At 42.0% G+C, this 25,122-nt stretch overlaps 1 protein-coding gene across 1 annotated transcript; it reads right to left on the reverse strand.

The window, feature by feature from the left end:
* Positions 1-6,890: 6,890 nt before the first annotated feature.
* LOC116495287 (interleukin-9 receptor-like) lies at positions 6,891-23,778 on the reverse strand. Its single transcript, XM_032197685.1, is given in 10 exon segments — positions 6,891-7,904; positions 8,847-8,931; positions 10,589-10,703; positions 11,025-11,159; positions 11,162-11,198; positions 11,527-11,663; positions 12,360-12,553; positions 13,778-13,886; positions 14,255-14,345; positions 23,569-23,778. Coding segments are annotated over 9 exon segments (1,437 nt in total). The 5' UTR covers positions 14,334-14,345; positions 23,569-23,778; the 3' UTR covers positions 6,891-7,358.
* Positions 23,779-25,122: the final 1,344 nt, after the last annotated feature.

Raw genomic sequence — 25,122 nt, forward strand, 5'->3', positions numbered from 1 at the left:
GTGACGTCACCCACAACAATACTCCCCCCGCCGCGGGCAGGACTTCCGCGTAGCCCGCCGAGCCGTTGGTCGAGCCGCCTGCTACTCACTTGCGAGCCCGGACGGAGCGTCCCCCATCAGCCTCAGCGGCCGCTGCCGATGCAGGCATGCGCAGACGCTGGACTTTCCCTCCGGCCCGCTTCCTGCCAGGAAGCTGCGTGGGGTGAGGGCGGCAGAAGCCTCCCCAGCTTCCGGCCGAAGGGCGCATGCGGGCTCTCCCCGCGGCGGGAAGGCGGTAGCAGGAGGGGGCGGTGCCGCTGGGCCGCGTCCTGCGCCGCGGGGCGGCCGCTGCCTCGTAGTGCGCGTCCACGAGCGCGCCTCGTGCCGGCCGCTCTCTCGGCAGCGGCCCGTGCCTCGGGGTGCCAGCTTCCAGTGAGGATGTCGAGTTCTCGTTGCTGTTATGAGACCAGACGTGTAACAGATACAGTTTCACTGCAGGCGTTCTTAAAAGTCTGACTTCTCTGGAGGAAAAAAAAAAAAAAAAAAAAAAAAAGCACTGTGCTCCTTGGGTATGAATTCACTGAATCTGAAGTGCACTTTTCATTACAAGGCTTTCACCGTCTCGCAAGTAAATAATTTTCATCACCCAACAAATACACATCAGCATCTTTAACTGCTATATGGTATAACAAATAAGATCTTGTTCTTTTAGGTAGGTGTGTATGCATAAAGCATTTCAACAGGTTGCCTTGCCAACCTGTGTTCACGAGTATATCAAATGTCCTTTACTCACAGAAGCCAGCCAGATCCAGTGTGAAGAACTAGGATCACAAACAGAATGGTGGGCCTTTGTGAATGACACCTTCTAGTAAACTATTTTAATTTGTCAAAGGATTATTGAATTTTAAGAAATTACTCAAAAGGGTAATGCAAGGCAAGACTATATTTTTTGCAGAACCGCATCAGAATCTACAAAGTACAGATAATTAGCCTCGAATAGGGCTGGGTCAGTTGGGCAGGACAGCAGTCTTGCAGTGTCCTAGTGATGAACTACTTTAGAAAGGTTTTTACAATAGCCATTGTAAATCAACTTTCTTGCATAGTGATTTTTTGCTTCATGGACATGTAGGACAACAGATCACAATATTCCTTTTTAAATATACATATATGTGCATATATTATATATATATTCATACCTTCACTCCTCTCTTTTTCAGACTATCCAAATTCTTGGCCTTTCTTACAGGCTGTGTTTTCTTTTCAGGATTCTTTACAACCAGTTTACATCTTCATGAAGATGTTTGTTTTGCAAAAATACTTTACAGTGAATTCCATCTAGCCCTGCAGAATTTGACAAACCTGTTAAGTGGTTTAAGTCAAATGCTCTATATGCTACTATCATCTTGTTAAAATGAATCATATTAATTATCTTCATAGTCAAACCATATTGTGCTAGTGAAACAAAAAGATGCAAAGGATCTATTTGAATTCACGTATTTGAAAACCAGCAGAGTGGCATCATGCTCAATAGCCACAGATACTGTTACAGTATCAATACCCTATCAGAGCTATTAATAAGCTTTTTGCTAGTTGGCAGAGTTTTTCCTAGTCTCCCTACCATATTCCAGTATTTCCCAGAAGTAATTTATTTTCATGATACCGTAGTATTTATTACTACTAACAATAACAGTACCATTCTTCTGCCTAGCCTTATTTGATAAGAGGATCTTATGCTTTTCCCTAATTAAGTTACAAATATTTTCCTACTCTTCAAGACTGTATGACCTCAACAGCATTCCTCAGGAATTATCTGTAATTTTCCAAGAACTGAACCAAGTGCAAGTACATTCTTCTGCAGCACAGGGTGCTCACCTTCACCTGTCACATGACATCTAAACTGATTCAAAACTTAGAAAAATCCTACTCTAGTTTTAGCAGCCTAATCTGGTGAACTATGTCCCTACCCATGGCAGTTGTGTTGGATCACGATGATCTTTAAAGGCCCCTTCAAACCAAACTATTCTGTGATTCTACTTTACACCTTTGAAGTCTGTGAAACCGGTGATCTTCCAGCAGAGGGCAATGTCATGTTGGAGAATATGCTGTATTACAAGGCATTAGTACAAAGTGTCAGGGAGCAGCACAAGACAAGGCTGCCCTAACACAGGGTGGGGCAAATAGGGCGATCCCAGCACCAGCAGTCCCTCACCGCACAAGGTGCAGCATAATCTTGCCTGGTCTGAACAAAGTGGGCAGAGCCTGGTAACAGGGTTTGCTGATACTCCCAAACAAGTTGAGGTGGTGGACCAGGTCCAGGATCCAACACAGGAGCAGTAGAGATGAAGGTGGACCTACAGACAAAGCTCTAACAAAAGTCCAAGGTCCTTCTAGGAGGTAGGGCTAGACATGAGGCTACAACATGGTTTCAGGATCCAGCTGTGATTCCGAGACAGGACTGGAGATAAAACTACATTATCAGTCCACAGCTTTCATCCATTATATAATGTCTATATAAAGACTGTCATGGTTCCGCTCGAGTGGGCAGCCGAGCTCCACCACAGCCGCTCTCTCACTCCCCCTCCTCAAAGAGGAATGGGGAGAAAATATGTGAAAAGGGATTGAGATAAGGACGAGAAAATCACGCAATAATTATTGTAACGGGCAAAACAGACTCGGCATAAGGAGATAGTAAGATTTATTGCCTGTTACTAACAAGTGAGAGAAGTGAGAAAACAAAGGAAAAAGCAAACCAAAAGCACCTTCCCCCCCCATCCACCCTCTTCCACCTCCTCCCCCCGAGCGGCGCAGGGGAACGGGGGAATGGGGGTTATGGTCAGTCTACAGCACTTCTTCTCTGCCGCTCCTTCTCGGTCACTCTCGTCCCCTGTGCTGTGGGGTCCCACCCACGGGATGCAGTCCTTGATGAACTGATCCGGCGTGGGCTTCCCACAGGCAGCAGCTCTTTCAGAACTGCTCCAGATATGGGTCTGTACCACGGGGTCCATCCCTCAGGAGAAAACTGCTCCAACCTGGCTCCCCTACGGGCAGCAGCTCCTGCCGGGTCACCTGCTCCTGCGTGGGCTCCTCTCCACGGGCTACAGGTCCGGCCCGGAATCTGCTCCGGCAGGGGTCTTCCACAGGCAGCAGCCTCCGTCGGTGCAGGGCCACCTGCTCCACCGTGGTCTCCTCCACGGGCTGCAGCGTGGAACCCTGCTCCACCGTGGTACTCCATGGGCTGCAGGGGGACATCCTGCTTCACCATGGTCCTCACCACAGGCCGCAGGGGACTTCTGCTCCGGCGCCTGGAGCACCTCTCCCCCTCCCTCTACACTGACCTTGGCACCTGCAGGCTGTTTCTCACTCCCTTGACTCTCCCGGCTGCTGTTTGGCGCAGCGTTTTTTCCCTGTCTTAAATATGCTCTCACAGAGGCGCAAAACAACATCGCTTATTGGCTCAGCTCTGAAAACAATGGGGCCCTTCCCAAACATGGGGCAGCTTCTAGATCTTTCTCACAGAAACCACCCCTATAGCCCCCTGCTACCAAAACCTTGCCACGTAAACCCACTACAAATGTACTTATATCCCAGGCCCAGAGGCCATCCAGGAAATGACACGGAGACACAATTGCAGACAAACATAGACCTAAATGAAAGCTAAATGGATCTTCCAGGTGATGAGCCAAGGATGCGGGGTAGGGGTCCCAGGTGACAAGGCCTATTGGTACTCTTAAGGCCGTGATGCTAAGACAGATGGCACACAGCAATTTTCTTTACAGAGAAATGTATTCCATCAGTGTTCTGAATCTTGTGGCTACAGAAAGCATTTTCATAACTGACTGCACAGGTGAAAATCACATGTATGGTATTAAACCCAAAGAGATATATTATTTTTTAATACACAATTTGGAAATGCTAACAACCTTGTTGCAGTAGTAGGAAAACTTTGAATATAACAAACATCAGAAGTTATGAGAGGCATAAAACCACAGAATCATCTAGGTGGGAAAAGATCTTCCATCATCAACCTGACCTGCCAAGTCCCATCACTAAACTATGTCCCTCAGTGTTCAGACAGTTCACACATCTCTTAAAATACCACCAGGGATGGGGACCGCACCACTTTCCTGTGCAGCCTGTTCCAATGCTTGATGAGGAAACTCTTCCTGGTATCTAACCTAAACCTTCCCTAGTACAACTCGAGGCCATTTCCTCATGATTTTAGGGCATGAATGTAAGAGAAAGTGATGTGAGGGTTCAACAGTCTCTACATAGCATATACAATCTTTTAAAAGAAGAAACTGGTATTAGGAGTCAAAATGTTGTAGTACCTATATGTTTGGCACTGTTGCACCTCCTACTGCAATAGCTGTGGAAAACTACTGTGCAAGCTACTAAAACCTGTGATCTCATTGCAAAGATGAGGTAACCAGTTCTACACAGAAACCAAGGGAGGCATGCTATTAATTTATGTGAAAGCATTTGTAATTTTTTTCTCTAGTACTCTGAATCTCATTCTGAAGATACTTATTGTCTGTTTTTGAATGTGAAAGCATGTTATGAAAAAGTCTTAAGTTGTCCACACCAATGCCCCAATTTCTGTTTTAAACGGATGCTTTATTTAGAGCTGTCTGGAGAGTACAACTCTGGCACTGCCTGTATTAGACATTGTATCAGTCAGCTTGGCTCAGAAAGCCATATAGTTTTGGGTCTGCAGTATCAAATTAATATAACTATACTGCTTCTAGACACACTGCATAATACTGGACTGTGGACACACAATGTCTAGCGTTGACATTGCTGCAGCAGTTTCTGTGCTTCACTGCAATATGCAGTGAAGATCAGAAGTGTGTAGATCAAAGCAATCTGTCCAACAGTCCTAAAACGATAAGGCTTAACACAGGGCTTTAAGATTTTGCCAATTAACTTGCTCTATTCATGAATGTCAAGGAAGAAGCAATCCAAGCATTGTAGTTTGTGTTGCAACTTAATCCCTGGTTTGCATGCTGTTAAAAACAAAAAAGCACCCCTCCCCCCTTGTGTGTTAACTCCCTTTTCTAGCATAAAAAGAACAACCCCTCCTCTTTACCAAATACTATCACCAGCACAAAAATATGTATGTCATCAAATACTACAGTTCTTGCTTTAAAACTGATAGTTTAGATCTCTGTTCTTGATTAGTGCTTCTCTCTTCAGAATTTCAGCAGTGCCTCTAGCAGGAACAGATCTGTAGATTAGATTAAATTACTGAAGATTAAAATGACTATTTTTAATTTTTGGTGATTTTATTGGCTAGAAGAATGTATGCATTAGTGAAAATGTGGATGGCTCTGTGAAAGAGCATACATTCTCCCCTCAAATGAGGGCTTATGCTGGTCTGGAGGGGCCTGTGGTGATAGAAAAAGACACTACATTCAGTCTCTATTTGCTTTTGGTTCTCTATCTCGTTAAGTTTTATGTTCTCCCTTCCATAGCCCGACCTGCTGCTCCTTATGCTCATATCTGATTACAACTATTCCCTTTATCCTTTTGCATGTATTACTAATTTAGAATATCTTTTTAAGTAAACAAGACTTCATGAAACTGCTTCATTTTCTGTGCAGACACATTTGTATGCAAGGGCTGTCTAGATATGAGAGATTTATGATACAATTGATTTGACAATTTTAGGAAACATCCCTCTGATTCTGAAGATTTGAAACTTGGGAATGCTGCATTAAGCCAGACTAAAAGCTTGGTCTAAAAAGGGGTCTAAAAGCTTGGGAATCACCAAAATCCTGCAGGCATGTGGTCTTGTTTTACATATTTTCTTCTGCATAGGAGATTATGGCAACTGATCAGGTTCTTTTCTTGCCATTAGATTGTGGTATAATATAAAAAGCACCCTTGAATATTGTCTTTACAAGATAAAAAGCACAAAGGACCAGAAAAGGGATATATTTTTCAGATATCAGAAAATCCCTGTGCTTACCACACTGAAAACAAACCATTGCTGGCACCTTCTATGGCTGTCTCGCAAGCTGGCTGTGGACACTTCATTCTTTTGCTGCTTTTCTCGCAAATGAAGACTTCCCACAATAGTTCTCTGGCTTAGCACGTATTTTCTGGGGAAGAGTTAGTCAGTCTACTTTTTTACTTATAAATGAAAGCTTACTTTGCACTGATAAAACTAGTCACTGCTAATAGTCAACAGAAACATGTGACTCATTCCCAAAGAGAAGCAGTGAATGAATGTGAACAACTGTAGGTATACATGTGCCAGTTAGCATAGATGTACATGTACACTTCTCTGTATGCTTGCTACAACTGCTGAGACCTTTAAACTTAGGAGATGCGACTAAGACTCCAGGAATCTGCTTGGTGGGTAATCAACCATATATAAGGTTTTATGTCTCTAAGGCAGAAAGTAAAACTCCAGAAACTGAGCTCAGAAAGGCTGTACCTGCTAAGCAGACAGGCAAAAGACTAGCCAATTCTGGAGAAAAAATAAAATCCCTGAAGAGGCAGTGGGCCTGGCCTGTTTTATGATGAAACCTTGGTTGTATTATTCTTGCTTTTCACCTTTTTCCCTTAGATCATCCCAGCCAACTAACCTTGGAATACACTTAGGTTAAAATCAAAGCAGTACATGGGGCTTAGTTTCTGCAAAATAAAAAGTTACAGCTATTCAGGATAATGAAGATCAAGACCCACTGCCCAATTATTTTTAAATAGTGCAATTCTAAACTCTGGTGAAATCATGAATCATTTGAATCTATTTAGAATCCACATTAAGAAGCAAAATTAGCATCTTTAGCAAAAAAAAAAAATATATATATATCATGGTTTTATGAAGAGTCATACATAGTTCTCAAATAACAAATGGATTTAAATCATGATACAGTACATTGCAATATTGCTGCTTCTCAGTCCAGCAGGCATTAGTTTTCAGGCTACAGTAAATGTTGAGTTAATCTGAATTACAGTGAGGAAAGAACTACGTGCTGAGAGTAGAACAGCTGTCTCACAATGAAGTTTGGAAAGCATTATCTTGCATGCAATTACAACAGCTCTTCCTGGGGAAAAATAGCAGGTCTGCTACTGCATCCTTAGACTAGAGGATTGCTGGACTTCTGTGGCTGCCAGGAGGTTAATCTGGGGAAAGGCATGGTCATGTGTCTCCTGAGATGGCAGATTTTGCTGTGGTCAGTCCTGGCCGTGCCAGGGATAGCATTTGCTGGGTAGAGGAGTGGGTCACAATCTTTTCTTGAAGTAGAAAAATCAAATATTTAGTTAAGAATGATATATGATTGTAATTGTCTGCACAGACATCATTTAAGCCATTTGGAAAGACAGTGTTGTGAGATGAGAGGGCAGCAAAAGATCTTTGTGGGCAGCATTCCTCAAGGAAGGCCATTCTGATCATTTTGATGTTTGACCAGACCATCACCATCAGAGAGCTTCAGTAGTTCAGCAGCAATCAAACCTCCTGTGGTATCATTGTCACACAAGGTGCAATAGTCACTGTTGCTGAAGGACACATTTGCCATCTCCAAAGATTCCAGAAGCATAAGGAAGTCACCCTTTCCATGCTGTAAGTGAGAAGGACAACTCCTTCCCATGGTAGATCTGTCAAGGTTGGCTTTAATTATTTCAGAAATTTTCAGGCCAACTGTATCATCAGCATGGTTTTGTGCTAAGAATAGTGCCAGCTGGACTTCCATCTCTTCTGCTCTTACATATCTGCTGGGGACATACTGCTGGCTTGGACCAGACGCAAGCATTTCTTCTGCAGCAACAAGATTTGCGCTTTCCACAGGTTTCAAGGAAATCTGGGAAATGAATTCCTGGGTGTTTAGCTCAGAAACTCCATCTGTAGTTACTTTGTTTGAGTTGCTTGCCTCTTCTCTTCTGAGTTGATTCCAAGCTTCATTAGGTCCAACCCAGTCCTAGTGAAAGGATCAGTAAGTTCAGGACATTTTGCTCAGAGGTGGAATTTTCAGAATAACTGTTCTTTTTGTATGGCTTTGGCACAGCAATCCAGAGGTTTAGTGCAAATCTAATGGGCAAAATTTAAGTAATAGGGTAGAGAATCTAGCATTTAACTGCTCTGAAGAAACATGAAATTTTCAAGATTTCACCTCCAGAATATATACTGCAAGCTGCTTGTATTCCTTTGGTTTTGTGAAGGCAGCATGCACCTTTCATGTTCAGCAAGTGTACAAGAAGATGGAAGATGAGAGAATGCAAGTGCACTAATGATGTTTCTTGGTTTTTGCTTCTTCCATGAAACGGATCTGTTTTGTTTTCACCTTTTTTTTTTTTTTCAATTACGCTATTCAAACATACTTAAGATATTGGGAATGCTAGAGGAACATGCTAGAGGATGGCAGCAATGTCGATTAACTACTAAGCTGCCACTTGAGAAAAAGACTGGTGATTCCTTGGCTTTTTCTACTTAACAGACAAAATACTCTCTGTGGAAGGAAACCCTGATTTGTTAAACCAAAGTAACCCCTGAATACTGTGCTTGGTTACCAGTGTTATCCGTCTGAAAAATATGAAAAGCATCACTTACTGGTAATACGTTGAAAGATCCTCTGGATATAGAAAAACACTACAGGTAATGGATGGATTAGGAGCAAGCTACTGGAGGGGTTTTATTTTTAAGGAGAGAGAAGATGGACAGTGGCTCTGGTGGTGCAGTTAGTATGTGGAGGCAGGAAATTAAGTGAGAAACCATGAAGTCCCAGGAAGACCAGACCTACATGTTAACATGGTAACCATGTTACATGGTAACAATGCTCAGGACCTAGAATGATCAATCCTAGGAAAAAAAATCCTCCACTCATAAACTGAGGATCATAAGAAAGAAATTAAACATTTCTTACCTTAAAATTCCCATTATGCAAATTATAGAGTGGCTGAAAGAAAGCAGCTGGTGTGGGAATGTTAAAGCAGGAGAGGCTTTCTGCCCTAAAGTGAGAAAACAACACTTTAAAATCAAAAACCAGACAATTGTTCTGTATTCTGTCTCAATGATATAGCACACTGGTTAAATGAAAGCCCAACTCTTCTGATAGAAAGATTGCAGTAGAATCTCATTTCATGTGGTTCCTGACATCTTGTGGATATGCAATTATCTGCCTCTCAGACATTCTTTTAATATTCCTAACCCAAAGCGCAGCCTTCTCAAAGTTTTCTGAGGAATGCTATATTCAATGTACTCAACTCATTACTAGTCTACTACTCATTGTATGTACTGAGCTGTTTATGCATTGTTTAGCATCTTGTTTGATTCTAAACCACCTTTTCTAGAAGTATTTTAGAGCATGCAAGTTTCATTAAATTTAGACAGAGAAATTCTGCCATATATCACAGTCCATCCATTACAGTTTATCCTTTACAAACATTTTATCATATGAATATCATATATTTTGTTTCCCTCTGAGCAGCATGTATATGGAGCATAATAATGTATGTCAAGGCTTTTGTGCTACCAGCACAAAATGGAGATGAATGGTCGAACCAACGTTTTAGAGACACTTTTTTTTTTTTTTTTTTTTTTTTCTGTATGACTTGGTCCCAGAACCAAGAAAACACAGAACCTGAGTAGTTTGCCTATATTGGTATTTCACATACTGACTACTGGCAGGTATGTCACAAATAGCTTAACATTGATATCAGTTTAACCATCTTTATGGATTGCTGTATGCTTCCACCTTTAGGTTACCTATATGTACATGTACATGAGACAACTCAAAATTTCCATGTTTTTTTTTTGTCCTGGTTTTGGCTAGGATAGAGTTAATTTTCCTTCTAGTAGCTGGTATGGTACTGTGTTTTGGATTTAGAATAATAATAATAATGATAACATGCTGATGTTTTAATTGTTGCAGACCAGTGCTTACACCAAGCCAAGGATGTTTCAGCTTCTCGCTCTGTCCTGCCAGTGGGCAGGCTGGGGGTGCATGAGGAACTGGGAGGGGACAGAACCAGGACAGCTGACCCAAACTGACCAAAGGGATATTCCATACCATGTGGCATCATGCTGAACATTTATATGGGATGGGTGACTGCGGTGTGGGAAGAGGGACTGCTGCTCAGGGACAACCTGGGCATCAGTCGGTGGTGAGCAATTGCATTGTGCATCACTTGTCTAGTACAAATTATTATTAATAACACTATTATCATTATTATTATTTTCCTTTATTTTCTGTCCTAATAAACTGTCTTTATCTCAACACACAAGGTTTCACTTTTTTTCTGATTCTCTCTTCCATCCCCAGGGCAGGGACAGGGAGGGTGAGCAAATGGCTGTGTGGTGCTTGGCTGCTGGCCGGGTTAACCCACAACAGGTTTAAATTTCTTTAACTCCAAGAGACCCTCAGCCTCGACCTTTAGCTGAGCTTGGGTGCCAAGAAGGCACTTTGGTCTCCTTAATGACTGAATAGTGGGTCATTAATTGTCATTAGCTAAGAATCACGTCATATCCTGAGAACATCAAAAGAGCTTTTGAGCATGTTAGAATCTGCTCAGCAGAAACAAGAAGCAAAATGGATATAAGGACACTTTGTTTACTCTCTTTAGGTTATAAAGATCAAGAGAAACTTAAAGAAGAACTATAACATACCTTGAAGAAAGCTTGCAGTTCCAAAATAAATAGAGCAGGGTGCCAAAACTCAGAGGAATGAACAAGAACTGCAAAGTTCTGGAATTAAAGAGCTTTTCAGACACTTCTGGTACACCTAGGAAAAGAATCATCCCCCCCACCAAAAAAAAAAAAAAAAAAAAAAAGAAAGAAAGAAAAAAAAAAGATAAAAAGCCTGAAAGTTAGGATAGATCCCCAAATAACTAAGCAATACAAAAATACAAGTGAAATAAGCAGTTAAAGACCTCAAGGAAAGTAATTTGGTTAAGAAAACTTGAAGGAAACTGATTCTGATTTTTAAAAGCTTCATTTTACCAAGCATCTTCCTTTTTTTTTTTTTTTTTTCCTCCTTTCATTTTTAAAAATTAGTATGGACATGAAAAGACATGAATTAAGACGAAAACAATATTCTTTGTACCTGCTCTTTGAAACACTGTTGTCTGGCTCCACTCGCTCCACTGACTATGATACGAATCCTCGTTTTCAGAAACTTTGCAGCGAACTCGTGCAATGTAAGAGACACCACTGTGAAACTCTGTGCCTTCAATTTCTATTGTGGTAGTGAACTGGGTGGTGTCTTGTTCAATGCAAACTGCAAATCATTACAAAAAAATCTATTAAAAAGGCTGGGCAGAGGGATGGTCCTTTTAATAACTTTTTTTTTCCTTCTCCAAACCCTCTGTTCTTGGTCCAAGAATAGGGCCTACATAATGATGAATGACTTCTGAATGCAGGATTCAGAAGATGATGATGCATTGTTCTTCACTATTGATGTTTTACATAAAATCTTTCTGTCTTGATATGGAAAGACAGAAGGGTTAGCTTAAAACAGTCAGCTTCCAGAAGACCCTAAGCTGAGTGGCAAGGCCATTCATTGCACCAAGAGTAAGTCAGCATGAGTGTGTGGCTCATCCAGTTACCTCCCATGACACGCTGTACTCCTTGTACTGCAACTCATATTGAAGTATGTCAACGAGGTACCAAGGCACACTCCACCATATCTGACACTTGCTTGCAGTAATGTTGCTCTGGATGTTCAAAGGTGGATCAAGCTTTACTGCAAACAGAGAGGTAGGTTTTCCACAATATTTGGGACTGGAATACCACAGAAGAAGATGCATGTTTCTAGACTGATTAAAGTCTTGGAAGATAAAGCTGGTTCTAAAGAGAGATACTAAGACCAGCAGTAGTCTGCATTAGCTTACAGGGTAGGTCAGAACAGCTACAGAACTGACAAAAATTAATGATAACTCAGATAGCCCCTGGGGATAGTCCTGCAATCAAAGAACCACTCCATATATCTCATTCTGCTCTTCCAATGTAACACTAGTATAGACAGGCTCTGAGATTTCAAATACTAGGGCATTTGTCTAAAGTACCCGGCCATGGGACCTAGGATTTTATCTACAACTTAGATTCCTCATGACTTCATTTCTTTCAAAAACAAAACTAAACAAAACATAGAAGCAATCCAATTGTACAAGAAAACAGGATGAAGACCAGAAGCATATCCAAAATGTGCTGCAGAACCATCCCTCTCTGAAGTCCAGAAAAAGTCAAAATATAGAGACACTGGAACTGCATCCTTAATAATAAAGACCATGTAGTGTACTCTGCAGGAATGGACAATTTGGCTTGTTTCCATTATTTTCACTTCCTGTCTTTGAGACACTGTTTTTCAGAAGGTATGGTAGATCCATCCCAAAGATGCTAGGCAGAGCCTCATTCCACATCTGCTCTGGTTCATACTTACTGTGCTTGCGGGGATTGTATTCTGGAAAGGTAATGTATGTATGATTACTCCCAAAGAAGTTGCCTTGGAGAGAGACTCTATAACCATCTGTTTCCAAGATCTGGCTGGCTAAGTGGATTGTGCAATGATACTGTTTCTGCATACTGTCTCTGGCAGTCAGTTGGCAGCTGGCATTTTGTCCCTTTGACCAGAGGCTAAAAAAAATGAAAAAGGCTGAAAGTTTCTTTTAAGTCTTATAATTAACTGCTTTATGGTTTATGAAAGATGTGTGGCAGCTTTGCACAGCAACACCTTCGGGAAGAGTATGTCCCTCCTTAGTGCAAACAGCAGAGAAAGCAATGTTAAAAATGGCTGGACAGCAGGGTTGAAGGAGGAGGAAGGAAACAGCCTCATAACCTCACTACTGAGCGCACTAAGCCTCCCAGCAGCTGCACGTAGTACTCTGCACCTGCCCCCTGCTCCCTCTCAAAGTGAGAGGTTGTACTGGGTCTGGCTGGAATGTTAACTTTCCCTGCAGCTGCTATGTATTGCTGCCAGGAAAGTGGCGGGGCATGGGGGGGAGGGGAGGGGGTAAACCACCTAATATAGCCATTTATTAGTAAATTTTTCGTGTTGCTTGTGGCCCCACAATAAACTGGATACCATAGTTTATCAAGTTGGCATTTTTTCCATAGATTTAAAATAATGTATCATTAAGAGTTACGCTATTTTTTACTTAACTATATCAGAATATAATAAGGCATCTAATGCTGGAGTGGCTTTCCCTTGTGTAACAGTTTACTAGTTATTAGTAATCAAGACAACTTTATTACATCATGTAAACACATTAATCTTGAATTACCGTATCACAATGCTTATTATCCTGTCACCTAGCAAACTATTCATTGTTTTTCTTCTGTTAGAGATAAAATTATTCACATAATAAACCCATTACTAAAACTTTTAATTCACTAGACTTTCAAAATCCTTTAAGCATATATATGAACTAGATTAAACCAGTAGGAGTTTACTCTTTAGGCAGCAAGATGATTAGAAACTGATGAGGCTGCTTCATGTAGGATCAGCCTGGAAGTCCTCAAATGGCTGAGAACCAAGGCTGCAAAGGGATGGCTCTCTGCACTGAGAGGCCCTTGCCAGCAGATGACACCAGACTGATGGACCACCCTGAGCCTGCAGGAGACTGTGCAGCTGCATGTACGAAACCTCTGCTGTACCCCTGGTGACTGTGAGCCCATGAAAGACTGCTGCAAAGGGAGCAGCTACCAAGGCAGCCCAGGACTGTAGCAGTGAGATGGCTGAGATGGCTGTGCCCAAAGCAAGCAAAGCACCCAGCCAGGCCCCATCTTGGCTCCTCCATGCTGTACTTCCCACACCAGTGCCGGGACTACCACAGATAGCTCTTGGCTTGCAACTCTTACTTTGTGAAGTGCAGGTAGAAAGGTCCATCACCCACAGGCTCCTCCATTGCCCACATGCAATTCACAGTAGTCACATAGTTATTCAGGCAGCTCAGACTGCCAGGGAACTCTGCAGAAGAAGGAGACCAGAGCTGCATTTGTTACCACCTGATAAGGCCTAAAACATATTACTTGCTAGTGCTTCCTTTACTGATGCCTTCCTCATGATATTTTTCCTCTGTACCGCACTTCTCTGCATGAGATGAGTGTAAGAACTTAGGGCAGGGACCTCAAGCAGTGGCTGTTCTTTCTGCTGCTCAGCTTGTCCAGTATGTTTTCAGTTGCTTAGGTCTGGCATTGTCAGACAGATGTACTAGTTCCTGGGACCTCAGAAAGTGCAATCACAAGATCTTGTATTCTATTCTTTTGTGTCTGTGTATGAAAACAAGAACGTGTATACACCCCTCCCACCGTGGACCTATTCCAGGTTTCCCTTACCTCTGCCTTGTCCTCCACCAAGGAGTAGCACAGCAGTAATGCACAGGTGAAGGCCCAGCTGCTGCACATCTTGTCCCATTCCAGACAGTATCTAAAATAGACCAGTCATTAGAAGCAGTTTTGTCAGTAGTTGTACCAGCAGGCTGAAGCCTGATACAAGCTGACCTTGTCTGTCAGACATGGCACCAACTCAGGTATGCTGTGTCATCTATAGAGACTGTTCTTCTCACAGCAGCAAATATTACTTTGCATAGGAATATAAAGCACTAGCCACCTGAAAGCAGATTTTTAATTCCTGCCAATTGATGTTTTTTAGTCTTTTTCTCTACTTCCCTTTTCTGTTGTTTGTTGTTGTTATTGGGTTTTGTTGTTTGTTTTTTTGCATGCACCTGGCACATGAGAATTTAAGAGCAGCACAGAGCCACAGTGGATCAGAATAAAGGCTCATGTGTCCTGTTTCTGACAGTAACTGAAAACAGGTGCTTAAAGAAAAATGTAATGATAGGGAAAGCATAGATATTCTTCTCTGAGAACCTTTTCAGCCTCCAGACACTTGCAGCTCAGATCTTCTGGAACAGACATAATTTCTGCATCTTCAAGACTTTAGTGGGTTTTCCTCTTATGAGCTCATCCATCAACAGTAGTTGCCTTCTGAAAGCCATCTACACAATAAACACTACTCTCTATGCTCTCTACATTTAATGATGGATTATTTATTTAGTTGTTTAAACTTGACAGAGTCAAGTAACTGTGTTGTGTTTTTGTTGTTGTTTTGTTTGTTTGTTTGTTTGTTTTCCTGGCAGTTTCCTGGCAGAAATCTGTTTTCTCTTTACAAGAGGAATATTTTCTTGAGCTGCTTATGTCATTAAACTTTTGAGGGACGCTTTCTTTAAGCCACTTGGAGTTGCCTTGAGCTACTGTGAAAGAATTTGAAGTCAGGTACAAAAGCTGGGATAGAAAAGGGTGTTCTATCCTAAAGACTATTTGTTTTAGACTTTTTCCCATTTAATAGCTGAATAAAACCAAGATCTATCATAGTTCTCTCTCTCTCTTACACACACACACAAGAAGCCACAATTCCAGGCAGATAACCAAGTTGCTCACCTACAGCATGAGAATCTTGGGATCATATTTTCTTCCCATAAGTATTTCCTTGCTGCCAAGGAAAATTTCAGAAGGCAGAAATGGAGAGAACAACTGGTATATTCCTGGTCAAAGAACTCATCTGGGATGTGGAATACTTAGAACCTGGTCAGTGCCCCAGTTTACTGAAGGAGACTGTATAGATATTTGAAATATTGCCGTGTGCAATATTGAATGCTGGCTCTCCCAGAGGTTACATGGGAGTCCCTGTCTTTCTTCTTAAACAGAAATTCCGTATAAAGTTTCTGACTTCATGATAAACCAGCAAACAGAAGTTTAATATGAAGAAACCTGACCTAGTCAGTAATACATGGTGTTTTATAAGATGCAAAAATCTTATAAATTTTTAAATTAAAAAAAGATGTTTTAACAGCTTGCAATATTTGCTGTTTCCTTAATGCTCCAAAAAAGCCCAGAACCTCTGCAGGTAGTGTGTTGCTCTAGGAAGCCCATGACTCAACGTGGAGCCCAGAAAATGTGGAGTGTGTAAAAAGAGTCCACTTTTGAATTTAGACAAAAAGAGTTATTTGAAAATTTCAAAAATATTGGAGGAATGTTGTTTGCACGGCTTGCCCAGCATGGATACTGAACTGAGCTCTTGGTTTGGGGTAACAGAAGTCTGTGAAAACGTTCTGACTTGAAAGAGCTTGGCTTGCTTTGGGCAATGCCAGGGCCTATGTTCTCTCTTTCAGAAGCAGTTGGGGAAAAGAGAAAGATAAATATCAGGATGGGAAAAGCACTAAGAACAACATTTGCACAAGGCCAAATGGGTATAGCCAGGCTACCGAATGAATATAGTTTCTAAACAGCAAGAGACCTGAAGTAGACTTAAATGGGAGTGAATGACTAAGAGCCTATGCTTAGCAAGGAGTGTGATATTTCAATTAGCGGTATTGTTTTATTGAAGTTATTAAATGATATGATGTCTACAGCAGCAGAAGCTAGACTCCATGACCAGAAGTATCCTTCCAGTCTCAGATTTCAGACAACTAAACTGCAGCATTCCTGTATCAACCTCTTTCCTATAATTATGCTTCCTTACAGTGTTGCTATCCTGAATTAAATAGTAAAATAACTACAACGTACCAGAAACTGATCAAAAGAAAAGGAATCTTTCTGGCTTCCATTTCACCACCTCCTCATTTATGTTTTTTTTTTTTTGGTAAATATCCTGTTTTGCTGCAGACCTTCTTCAGAGTGGGGGTTGTAGAGAGGAAGTGTCACTGTTAGCTGAGTTTAGCTGGGGGAGGCTGGGAGGCATGAAGTCTCTCCTGTTTATCATTCTAATCAGGGTTGCATATGATCCCTGTGATAAGTACAGTAAGACTGACTAAATATGAAATAGAGAGAGCTGCATAAGTACATGCACAAGTAGAATTATACATATGCTTACAAGAACTTGCCCAAGCACACAGATGAACAAACATATGCCAAAATAACTAAAACAGCTAATTACCTATTTCCAGGTAAACATAGCTAATCTATTAACACTCCTTCCACTCCTCTTCTCTCCTCCCCCACCCACCCACCCAACCAAACCCCAACTCTTTATTCAGTTCTGCAATATATGAAATGTGCCAGACATTTACTGGCTATCTCACCTGGAAAAACAAAACAAAACAAAACTAAACAAACAAACAAACAAAAAACTATTTGTATGTTAGAAGTTATGAATATTTGTTATAACTGGGTAATGGAAAACCGAATTCTGAAAAGGTTTTCAGAAAATGATTTTGGGGAAGTAGCAGATAACCAGTGAACAAGAGCCTGCAGTACATTAATGCAATTACAAGAGCTTTCACACAGACCATGGATGCTTATCAATTAAAAGAAATGTTACTGCAGCTACATGCAGCATTCATAATGCTATTATTAGTTCTTCTATTGGGCTCCACAGTTTGAACAAAATATTGCTGAAAAAAGATTAAAAACTAATTCTGAAAAGGCTTATGAGAATGATTTAATAACTTTCCTCAGAATGAACAACTAAATATTAACTAAATCTCTTACCCAAAGGAAAAGTTAAGAAGCAATTTTATACCATCCAGAAGTAGCTACCTGGGAAGAGTATTTCAGGTAGGAGAAAAGCATCTTTTTTAAATCTACTAGAGAAAGATGAAAGAATCCAGAAGTTAGACACTGAAGATGGATAGTCAGACAGAAATGAAGTCAGACAGTAGAATTCATGCAAAGAGACACTTCATTTATTGCTGAAACCTCTTGCCTAAACATAAGATCCAGTGCTGGTAGTCTGTAAATCTTGGTTAGGTATCTAAAAAAATAAAAAATAAAAAATAAAAAAAATATATATATATAAAATAATAATCCTTTGTTCAGATGGAAGCCCTGAGACTGATGCAGGACTTGTTAGTTACAATTTTCTGTGCTAAAGTGATCATGATAGCATTCTCTTAACATCTGCAATCTTCAGCCTTGCAAGAGAAAACCTAGTTTACATTCTAAAAAACTTGTTCACAAACTGGCAGAATTACTTCTCAGCAACAGCCAGGCACTTCTCACTTAGGAAGAAAGAAAATACCTATACATTTTGTAGTGCTCAGGGGAACTGCTGGTTTCAAACACAGAGACATTAGTGAAGCTATCTGTGTTGTGTCTGCTCGTACTTGTGATGAGTTTGGTCTTGCAAGAAAATTACTGTAAGTTTTACTAGAATCCTACAGATACTTAGGTGCCTTTTCTTATCTTTTGTACTCACTGTGCTTCCCACATTTCAAATTGCTCAGCTGTGGAAAAGGAATTGCCACATTACCCTAAGGCAGGTTGAGCTAACGATAGCCCAGACTGATCACAGATAAATTGTCTTGGCAAGTCCCAGAAGAAAACGACTGCTTCAGTGACATTCTCTTTCTCTTCTGTAAGTCAATATGAAAGTTTTGATAAGCCACGTGGCAAGGTGAACAGAAACAATTCAATCCTCAGCTTCTCTTGGTGCTGGACAGAAGACAGACACAGAACGGGGCAAAAACAAGACAAGTGCAAAAGCACTTTTCAGTTTTGGTGAGAATGGAGGGAAGGGATTCTCAGTGGCCTAGCAGTCATTCATTATTCCTCCCAGTGGACATCATCTCTGACCACTATCTGTGCTTTCCTCAGCAGCAGGGGAATAACAAGCTGATAATCAAGCCACGAACCAAGCAGAAACAGATTATATGCCAGCACCATTACAGAATCACAGAATGGCCAAGGCTGGAAGGGACTTTTGAAGATCATTTAGTCCAACCCCCCTAGCCGAGCAGGATCACCTAGAGCACGTTGCACAGGATGACATCCAGGCGGATTTTGAATAACTCCAGAGAAGGAGACTCCAAAACCTCTCTGGGCAACCTGTTCCAGTGCTCTGTCACCCTCGCAGTAAAGAAATGCACTCTCATATTCATCCAGAACCACCTGTGCTTTAGTTTGTGCCCACTGCCTCTCGTCCTGTCGCTGAGCACAACTGAAAAGACTGGCTCCATCCTCTTGACACCCTCCCCCGCATTGATTAGGCCTCCCCTCAGTCTTCTCTTTTCCAGGCTAAGCATGCCCAGTTCTCTCAGCCTGTCCTCATATGACAGGTGCTCCAGTCCTCTAATCATTTTCATAGCCCTCCTCTGAACTCGTTCCAGTAGTTCTATGTCCCTCTTGTACTGGGGAGCCCACAGATGGACACAATACTCCAGATGTGGCCCCACCAGGGCTGAGCAGAGGGGGACGATCACCTCCCTTGACCTGCTGGCAACACTCTTCCGAATGTAGCCCAGGATACCATTGGCGTTCTTGGCCACAAGGGCACATTGCTGACTCATGGGCAGCCTGCTAGCCACCAGGACTCTCTCAGGTCCCTCTCTGCAGAGCTGCACTCCAGCAGGTCAGCCCCCAGCCTGTACTGGTGCTTGGGGTTATTCCTCCCTAGGTGTAGGACCCCTTGCTTGCCCTCATTGAACTTCATGAGGTTCTTCTTGGCCCAACCCTCCAGCCTGTCAAGGTCACTCTAAATGGCAGCACAGCTCTCTGGGGTATCAGCCACTCCTCCCAGCTTTGTGTCATCAGCAAACTGGCTGAGGGTGCACTCTATTCCATTGTCCGGGACACTGGTGAATAAGTTGAACACTGGACCCAGTACTGACTCCTGGGGGACACTGCTAGCTACGCGCCTCCACCTAGACTCTGCACCACTGAGCACAACCCTCTAAGCTCTGCCATCCAGCCAGTGATCAATCCACCTCACTGTTCACTCATCTAGGCCACACTTCCAGAGCTTGTCTATGAAGATGTTATGGGAGACAGTGTCAAAAGCCTTGCTGAAGTCAAGGTAGACCACACCCACCACTCTCCCCTCATCTACCCAGCTAGTCATCTCATCACTGAAAGATATCAAATTGTTAGGCAACATCTTGTTGGCATGGGCGGTCTGCCATATATCCTAGTACCAAGGCCAGCATTACAGCAGCTGGGGGACTGGAATGCACATCAATTTCCTAGACAGGTTGCTTGATGCCTTTTTTTTTTTTTTGTGTGTGTGTGTGTGTTTTCCAACTCCCGGTTCCTGCAATACAGCCCTACTTGTGGGTGAAGGCAGAAAAGCCGAGTGAAAACTTGGGGTGGTGGAGGTGTGGGGGTGCCAGAGGAAAGCAGAAGAACCACCTTCAATCTGCATAGAAGAAAAAGACCGAATAAATGTCTGAGGGAAAGTCCTGAAAGGACACACCAGGTGTGCTGCCACAATTCCAGGTTGGTTCAGCATCAGCATATGACTGGTGACCTCGAGTTCCTAGATGGTCTCAGCTGGTTTCAACAGTATTTCCAACCTTTCCATGTTTCCAGGACAGAGTTCTGCCTACTATCCAGTCAAGAAAATGAGGCTTTGTAGCCACGCCTTTATCATCCCTTCCTGTAGTTCTATCAGCTTCTTCCATTTCCCAAAAGTCATTTAAACCAGAATTTTTACAATGAACATAGATTTCCCAAATCAACAGATGAACAGATGGTTGACAGTTATTGCTATGTTTTTCTGTTGTATTACCAGAAATCTGTATTGAAAGTTTTGTCTCACCCCCCACATCTGAGGTCCAGTACAACACACAATAAAAAGATGGCCTTTGCTTTTAGGAATGTATAGGGTAAAATAAATGAATTGATAGATACTATAGAGAGGGAAAGTAACACAAGACTGTGGTCCCTACAGTCTCAGCATATGGTCAGCCTAGACATTATCTGGTTTATAGGAACTCAGCAAAGCAGAGCTTTAAGGAGAGACTTGAAGAATGAGGCTGAAGTAGCTCAAGAGAGAACTGTAAGCAGCACCTTCAGAGTATAAGCTATAGCGTGGTAGAAATTAAAGTGGGATTTGTTTGATGATTTAGTTGGAGCTGGAAGCTAGTATCATAGAGTTGACTTCTTGGTATGGAAGTGACAGATGACGAGCAAAAGGGGAGGTGGTCAGTGACTTGAAGGTGGGGACAAGAAGCTTATATTTGGCATGACAGAGAGGAAGACGGAAGAATTGTGTAGAGAAACGTAATAGGGTCAAAGGGACAGGTACAAAAAAAGATCCTTGTGTCACTCACCTTTGAATGGATACAGGTAAGACAAGATCAGTTCTACAAAGGCCAAATAAAATATGAAACTGAAGTGTCATGAAAGAACATAAGCAAGGGTTTCATGTGGAACTGTGTGCATAAGAATCTTAAACATGCTTGAATTTCATTTGATACATGTAGTGATATCATATGCTAGCTCTGCAGACAAAAGAATCATGCTCCTCTAGTTGAAAGAGGCACAACAGACATGCAGGACTCCTAGGTCTTAGCCCACCTCTGCCATCATTATATGGAGTATACTGTTATGTCAGTGCATTTTTTTTCTGTTGCAACTCATATGATCTGCTGTGTTCACCTAAAGCTTAGAGGAAGTTAGAGGCTTGAGGCTCTGATTTTGCAGCTGCTCTGTGCTATTCCAGAAATGTGCTCTGCTCTCCCTCCCACACTAAGATATGAGTGGTATGCAGTGGGAGCAGGCACAGCAGATCTGGCCCATTTAATACTCTACTTCTGTCCCTTACATGTTAGCAATTAGCCACAACTGACCTACTCTCCCTTGGCCAGAACCCCTTCCTTTGCTTCAGTCTTTGTGAGAGGCAGCAGCAACAGGCACTAAAGAAAGGCGGGACACTAAATTATAGGAAACTAAACACTGACAGGCAATAGTGTGCCTGTACCAACATGCACGTTTCTCCACTCATGAAGGCTAGTCCCAAGTGCACATTCTCCAGAACAATCCATTCTACTATTAAGAAATATAATTGATCATCTTTAGCACTCCTTTAGTCACCCTTTCCTACAAGCAAATACTTTGAGATACAAGTACTTTTCTTTTCCTTTCCTTTCCTGTCCTGTCCTTTCTTTAAGAAAAAATAATGATACATTATCTACCTGCTGAATACCTAGGTCTCTGAGCACATCTGACAGAAACACGTCAAGTGCATGTGGTGCACTCACATGATCAGCCTGTAAGCATGTGAACTGCTAGAGAATAAGAAAGTAATAGGATTTCCTCATCCATAGTTCATACATAGTCCCAAACACTGAGGGATATTTTGTCAGGTTTTATTTACATTCATCTTTTTCACACAGAGAAGAGTGTGAAAGATAATTTGCTCAAAATACCTCTTTCTAACACACTCCAAACCAGAATCAATGTGATAGGGTGTGGTATTGTGCTCAGCAATCTAGCAGAAAAAAAAGCGCAAAGACCCTTCTGGTGGTTTGATTGTTCTAGGATCCTAGTAGCAGAAATAATATACAGTCCCTCATTTAGGCTAACAAATTATTTTTCATATCTTGCTTTTTGCTCAGTAGATGTACCCTACCATTATTTATTGGCATGCATAGCACAGAAATATGTTAAACCATCTTACCAGCTCAAAGGAAACTTCACTTTTCACACTGTTTCTGTCCCTTGATAGTTTAGGCTGTGTGGTTTGATGATCAGGCAGTAGCAGCAGTGGCATAATAAAGCAGAGCTTACTGTGCCCGATTTTAAAGATAATCTCAAGAACCAATGAAAAACTGCTCAGATTATCAGATTGAGTTAAAGTAGCTGCATCTGCAATTACTCATTAGGGATGGAGAAACTGAGGAATTTCTGCTAAGGGGTTAACATTTAGAAGGCCAAATAATTTGCTGAATATGAAAGTACCTTCTTAGAACACTTAATTAAAAAAAAAAAAAATCATCAAAAGAGCTGTAAGTGACCTAAAGCCATTTCCTAGTCCTGTCTGAATGTGAAGTGAGACTGCTTCCATCCAAGGCCTCTGCCCAACTGTGCCAACAGTGATGCCCAACTTTGCAAACAGTTGAATACCTGAGGCACCGCTGAGCTACCTTCTTCTTCCTCCACAGCCTTTTCCAGCACTGTTCTTAAAGGGGCAACTTGGGAAACATCAGAGGCAAACAAGCACTGCAGTGCTTCCCTGTCCATATCCTACAATGCATAGGGAACAGATCTTTCCATATTCAGGTGAAATGCTGCAGTGATAGTGTTAGAGCTAAGAATTCACCAAGTCAGTCATGTAAGTGGGTCTGGTTCCAGAGAAAGGAAAGAGAGATGCAAGCAAAGGACTGACTGAATAACAGTCTCTCAGCATTAGCTTCATGGGCCAAGAGAGAGGGACAGGGGCAATGTAGAAACAGAGACAGATGTTTCTATTGCAGGTAGAGCAATGTCGATTCTCCAAGTACCTGCTTTCAGACCTTCTTCACATAGTAAGACTCCTGCCAACTCACATGAGGCCCTAAGAGTACCCATATGAACATATTTTAGACTATTTATTGTTACATCAATCACAAATGGGAGCAGAAACAGAAAAGCCTTAAAATGCAAGCAGTTTTCAGAGCAAGTAACACCTGCTACACCAGAATTGTCCAGAACAAGTAACACCTGCTGCACCAGAACTGTCTAGACACCTGTAGATTGCCTACTACAACAGAAAACATTTAATCTCTTAGAGACAAATTGTATCCTTGCATCTTCCCCCTACTGCTGTATATCACCATAAGGATGCTACAGCCATCTGATACCCACAGCTTTGACCCATTGCCTCTACAGCAGACAGAAAAATCAGTACAAACATTCAGCAGAAGTTTGGTTCAAACAGCAAGGCATAAACTTACCTTCTTAGTTTCCCTTCACATCACTGTTCCAAAAGACAGAGTAGTATTTCTGACAATACCACAGCTACTTGTAGGTTGCTTTTTACCCCTACCTCAAGTGATACTCAGCCCAAAGACCATTAACTGAATTCCTGTTTTCTAAAAGCTGCTCAGACCCTTCTTTCATGTTTTCAAGCACTCATTTACTGGCTCTCCCATGACTAACTTCAGTATTTGCCACCAGTGAGCATTGTTTCTCCCCAGTTAATGTTTTACATTGTGTTTAACCTGCAGTTTTTCCCCTCCCACCCCAAATGCTCCATTTGGATAGGATTGTCACTGTTTGTCTGCTGCTGGCCCAGTGTCAAGTGCATGCATATTTTGCTATCTCCTCTGATTCTGGATCACGATAAAGGCAGAAGTAGTAAACAGGATAAGCATCATATTCCAGTGGAAGCTAATGGGGCATGCAGTAGTTGGTCTGTCTGTGCTGCATTTCTTGGCCTGTACAATAATGCACATTTTTGAGCCTGAGATAGTCTCAGTTAGACTCATAAACAGGGACACTTTCATGTCCCTGACCACTGTGAATACCACACTGAGCACAGCAGACCAGAGTAATACAAATACTTTGTCTACATGGGTGGTGCTGCTGTCACCTTTTACAATCTCATCACACTGCTTAATGCATGGCTGCACTCACCTCTGCAAGGTATGCTAAACTTAGATCACCTGATTACCTTAGCATGGCAGTAGTCGCTAAGCAGATTCCCCTGGAATGGACAGCTTAAGCAGCCTATTGTAATCTCTGTTCTTTTAGGGAGGCCTGCTTGGCTAAATGTTGAAACATCAAATGCCTTTACCACACTATTATCATAACTCTTTCCTGTGCTTTACACTGCTGTTCAGGAATCTGCCACTGTGGGTTACTGAGGTCACGGAAGGGTGGAGTGAAACATTTTACAGACAGCTTGTTTGAGAGCAGGGAAAGCCTCACAAAGAACAACAAAAACATAGGTTTTTTCAACATGACCAATGGCCCTAACATTCCACAGGGTACATGTTTTTTCCAAGTTAGGTATTGTTAGGTCAGGGACACTTGCAAAGTTTGCTACTAGGAGCCACGGCAAAAAGAAAACAAACACACACACACACAAACAAACAAAAAAAAACACCACCATTGCCACTTCAAAAATGTCCACATCCACAGTGTCAACAAATGTTTGGCCGAAAGCTTAATCGTTACAGCCTGCCTCCAAGGGAATAGTCTCCCTTATTTTCACATCCTTGTGCCACATATCGTGGAAGTTTCTCTCTGCTCATGAAGTCTGCCTCCTAGGATGACCAGAGGCAACTTCCAGTCTAACATAGCTGCGAAACAGTGACTTCTATTGTATGTGCAGCTACGGACTATGTAGCAATGACAGAAACAGATACTTTGGCAATTCTGGGGTCGATGATTCTATCTAAGGCATGGGGTGTGCAGAACTGAGGTGTAAAAGGGCCCAGAAAGACAGGCAAGTTTCCCCTCCACTAAACATCCTGGGCCAGTTAGCACCACGTTGTTTCTGAAAT

The sequence above is a fragment of the Aythya fuligula genome, chromosome 15 (genome assembly GCF_009819795.1).
Source record: "Aythya fuligula isolate bAytFul2 chromosome 15, bAytFul2.pri, whole genome shotgun sequence".
NCBI lineage: Eukaryota > Metazoa > Chordata > Aves > Anseriformes > Anatidae > Aythya > Aythya fuligula.